This window comes from Electrophorus electricus, chromosome 8 (genome assembly GCF_041902795.1).
Source record: "Electrophorus electricus isolate QZ-2024a chromosome 8, ASM4190279v1, whole genome shotgun sequence".
Classification (NCBI taxonomy): Eukaryota; Metazoa; Chordata; class Actinopteri; order Gymnotiformes; family Gymnotidae; genus Electrophorus; species Electrophorus electricus.
This window is the reverse complement of record NC_137504.1, coordinates 732,501-737,500: the sequence shown is the minus strand read 5'-3', so window position 1 is coordinate 737,500 and position 5,000 is coordinate 732,501. Positions and strand designations below refer to the sequence as shown.

The following is a 5,000-nucleotide window of genomic DNA, read 5'->3' as shown; positions in this document are numbered from 1 at the left end:
AATCCACTCCCAGCATTTACAGGATTCAGTTTAGTGTTTAAATGAGAACACACACAGATTAGAAATGCGAACAATCAACTCAAATCTACTGGTGACCAAAAAGACTCTTCCGTATAACACCATAAAATAATAATAAACAAATAAACAATAAACAAATGTGCATAAACTAATAAAGTGTCACTTGTGAGTTCATGGACTGCTATGATAGTCTTTCAGTTTAGATTAAAATTGAGTAATTTTTTAAAACAATTTCTTAAAATTATATCATCATAATATGAATCATTGTAAATCACTCCAACAGGTTACGTTACAGACTGTTGTTCAAAGACCTTCTGCATGTTAATGATTTTACTGGGCTTTCTTGCTGGTCAGGGTGCCTGAAACACCCAGTGAAGACATTTCCTTCAGTCCCTGCTCTGATTGAGGAGGTTATTACGTGGGTGCTTCATCCCTCGTTGTCATTGTAGAACCTGTTTGGATTTTAGTCCTCCGTTGTTAAACGCTTTGGTGACATTCACAGCGGTCATGAAAAGCTCCGAGAAAATTGCTCCGTTTTCGTTTGGTTTGGAAGTGAAAGAGCTCGTTCCTCTCGGGCCACGCTGGAGCCAATCAGGCCGTCTCCCCAGGTCATGTCCGTTACAGCCCCTCGCCGTGGTCAGTAGGAGCTGGACCTGTGCGGTGGGTGCGGTGCAGACACACATCACCTGTCTGCGCAGAGATCTGTCAGAGCTCAGAGCCTCTGAGTGACCACCCAACCTCCACCACGCTTGCTCCCTGGTGGGGAATGGGTGGAGGAACAGACCATTGCCTGCAAGCCCCTACCGTCTCATTTTGATTCATATACTTATGTTTATTTAAATTAAGTTTTGGAGTTTTTTTACATGGTGAACCTGAACAGCAACATTTCAGAAACATGGAATCAGAGACAGATGTAAATAGCTGTAAATTCAGTGGATCAAAAATCTGTCACAATTTTCTGCAAACCTTCTTTTCTGACTAGTCAGTAAAGTGTCCTAACAGCAGGAGGTCTGTGTGAACAAATACAAGGCAGTGGTGAGCATCCTCAGTCCAGTGGGATGACACAGATACATCACTTTGGTTCTCTCTTTGGCTTCCATGCTTGTAGTGAACTCACACACACACACAAATATACACACACATGCACACACATATGCGCATAAACACACACATACACATACACATGCATGCACACACACACACACACACACACACATGCACACACATATGCGCACAAACACACATACATACACATGCATGCACACACACACACAAATATGCACACACACATACACATGCACGCACACACACATGCACGCACGCACATGCACGCGCGCACACACACACAAATATATATACGCACATGCACACATATGTGCACAAACACACACACATACACATGCATGCACACACACACACATGCATGCACACACACACACACACACACACACACACACACAGACACACACACGCATGCACAAACACACACACACAAACATATATAATTTAGCAATTTCATATAATAGTATTTTAAGCAAAAATAATTTTTAAAGCTTTCTAATTATTATTCTAAATTAAGCAAAAATAGTTTCACTGTCATCTTTACCAAAGCCTCAGGGGCAAAGTGAACTGGACTAGTCTAGACTTATCATCAGGCCACAGTACGTGAGCCAGCGTGCTGGAGCTCTCATGGTCTCCGCGAGTCCCCTGTCCTGCTGAGTGTGACCGACAGTCCCAACTGTCAACAGTCCATCACATAAGATTTTGATAATTACTTTAAATCAGTCCCCCAGTGCTCCTGTCTGTATAAGCCATTACGGAGAGAGGAACGCGCTCAGTCCCCCTACGACACACTGCAGAGAGATGGACACTCGTACCCAGTCAAGCTCTTTACAGATTTTTGTAATATCTCTTTCACACAGATTAAATTCATAAATTCAGTATTGTCAGTATTGTTTGTCACACAAACACACACATACACACACACACACAAATGTTTTCAAAACAAAAAACTTTCCAGTTTAGTGAACGATATGTAGTGTATATTGTGGGATAAAAAAGATAATAATGAATTCAGTTCCACGACCTCTTTTTTCGCTTCTTGCGATGTTTAGGGGATGATCTGTTATTTGTGACAAGCTTGACTTTCAGTGTTTTTTTGGCATGAGATCTGTGGCTGGAACAGGAAGTGAACTGCATTTTCAGAGCGAGGAGATGCAGGGCAGATAAACATGTTCGCGGAACCGTGACCTTCTCATAATTGAGAGAGAGAACGGAGTTGATACGTTACCACCTTCAGACTTTTTCACGCTAACGGTTGCTCTGGCAAAACAGCTTCCACAGCAGCTTTCTCGAGGCTCTGTCCAGTCGCACGAACAGAAATGGTTACTGCGGCACCAGGTCTTCTCTAATCCAGTGAAGAAAGAACCATTTTGTTGATTCAGAGAAGACCTGAATGCTGGACCTCACAGAGCAGAGTGGACAAACCAAACAGGTGCAGTTCCCCAGCATGTCAAACTGAAGAAAAGCCAGTTACAGGCATTTTTGTGTAGTTTCTTCAACCAATACTTTCTGAAAAGAGATCTCGACATCGCTAAAGAAAATGGCGGTAGAACATAATTTATTCAGATGTATGTTAACGGTTTCTTCAAGCATCTTCGTCTCCTTGTAATAACATTGCTCCATATACACTGGTATCCACATCAGTAATGTGCCATTGTGTGTTCATTTGTTTTTTCTCTGACCAAACTTTGTGTAACATTTTTAAATGTAGAGACATATGAATTAATATGTACTTTCTGCTTAGTGCGTTTCTGTACCCACATCTAAGAGAGCTCTCATCTCCGTCACTGAAGGGACCAGAAATGTGAAAACCCTTCTCCTCACTGGCAAGACTTCAACCTGCTAATTAAACTTTAATGCATAGGCTCCCAGGGAGATGGCAGCCACTTTAAGGGATTTCATGGATTTCACTCTGTGACTAGTCAGGTTTAGTCTGATAAGGTTGGCTGAGGCACAGCTATGCCTCCATCAATTATCTATGGTGGAATCTGTACTTTTTACACTTTCTGGTTACTTTCTACTTGGAAACAGATTTGGAGGCAAAGACATTCATCTTAGTGCTTACTCCTGATCTTCTATTCACAAAACACAAAACATTCCAATCTGTTGAATGCTGCTGTTCCTGAGAGATTTTCCATTATCTAAAACGATGATCTAACAGGGTGAAATGAATGGAGTCCTAGTTGATGTAATCTCATTACTGAGAATTTTTAGGCTTCTGACATATTTTCATGAAGCATCCAAAATGGTTTGCACTTGCAGGAGTGACGACTGTGCTGACGATGACTACCCTGAGTATCAGCGCCAGAAACTCCCTGCCGAAGGTGGCCTACGCCACGGCCATGGACTGGTTCATCGCTGTCTGCTACGCCTTTGTCTTCTCCGCCCTCATCGAGTTCGCCACAGTCAACTACTTCACCAAAAGGGGCTACGCCTGGGATGGCAAGAGCGTGGTGCCTGAGAAGGTAGGCCACCCAGTCTAAGAAAATAAACCAAAATGGAACCAGAGATGTGAAGTGCATTCTGATGGGTTGAAACCCCAGATTATAGACACTGAAGATGACAATAATACAGATTATAGACACTGAAGATGACAATAATACAGATTATAGACAATGAAGATGACAATAATACAGATTATAGACAATGAAACTGACAATAACCCATATTATAGACACTGAAGATTATGATAACCCATATTATAGACACTGAAGATGACAATAACCCAGATTATAGGCACTGAAGATGACAATAACCAAGATTATAGACACTGAAGATGACGATAACACAGATTATAGACACTGAAGATGACGATAACACAGATTATAGACACATTATAGACACTGAAGATGATGATAACCCATTTTAAAGGCACTGAAGATGACAATAACCCAGATTATAGATACTGATGCTAGAGATCACTCTGCAAATTGAGAACTACACTTGTCTTTCTTCTCTTTGGTTGCTAGTGCTCACATTAGGTTGAGACATGGGCTTGGTATGTCGGGACTGGACCAAATGTAGTGAAAAGAGACCATTAAAAAGACCATGAGACCATGCTCAAAAAACTAAATACTAGATTTCAAAATCTCAATCTCATGATTGCTAATGTTTAATTGGATGTTTCACCATTTTGAGGATGCCTGTACTTCGTGCTTCCCAAAGTGGGAAGGATTCCTCTTCCTGTTGTGGTGCTAAGCTAACCCACTCGCTACCAACCTCTTACAGCAAAAGAAGAAAAAAGAATCACTGCTGAAGAAGAACAACACCTATACCGCTGCCACTGTCACGACCTTTGCCCCCAACATCGCCAGGGATCCTGGCTTGGCGACCATCGCCAAAAGTGCACCTCCTCCCCCCACCGAGCCCAAAGAGGAGCCTAAGCCCAAACCGGCCGAAGCCAAGAAGACCTTCAACAGTGTGAGCAAGATTGACCGCATTGCTAGAATAGCGTTTCCCCTGCTCTTCGGAACCTTCAACCTCGTCTACTGGGCCACCTACTTGAACAAAAAGCCCAAACTGCAAGGCGTGCTGCAGCCTCACTAATCCGCGCTGGTCCTGCGCTTCTGCTTCTCTGTCTTTCACTCTCTGTTGTTCTTTCTTTCTCTCTCTTTTTGACTGTCTTTAAACAAAATGAAAGTTAAGCAAAAAACATAACGTGTCAGTTTCAGTCAGCAGTCCTCATCTGGCTGTAAAAGACCTTACTAGTTAAACAAAAGAAAAAGAATTAAAAACAACACAAAAAATGTCAGAAATAACAATTCATATTTTTTTTAATATTCATAAATCACTTTTGACATACGCTATTCAAACATATAAACACCTGTGTATATATATATATATATATATTATATATATATATATATATATATATATATATATATATATATATATATATATATATATATATATATATATAT

The 5,000-nt window shown here is 41.1% G+C and overlaps 1 protein-coding gene across 4 annotated transcripts in view; it reads left to right on the top strand.

The window, feature by feature from the left end:
- The window catches only part of gabra1 (gamma-aminobutyric acid type A receptor subunit alpha1), a 19,801-nt gene extending 14,896 nt beyond the window's left edge, over positions 1–4,905 (top strand). For all 4 annotated transcript variants that reach the window (XM_035527304.2, XM_035527305.2, XM_081719366.1 and 1 more), the window contains exons 9-10: positions 3,343–3,545; positions 4,309–4,905. In XM_035527304.2, the coding sequence (XP_035383197.1) occupies positions 3,343–3,545; positions 4,309–4,626 (521 nt within the window). In that variant the 3' untranslated portion in view covers positions 4,627–4,905. The remainder of the gene's footprint in view (positions 1–3,342; positions 3,546–4,308) is intronic.
- Positions 4,906–5,000: the final 95 nt, after the last annotated feature.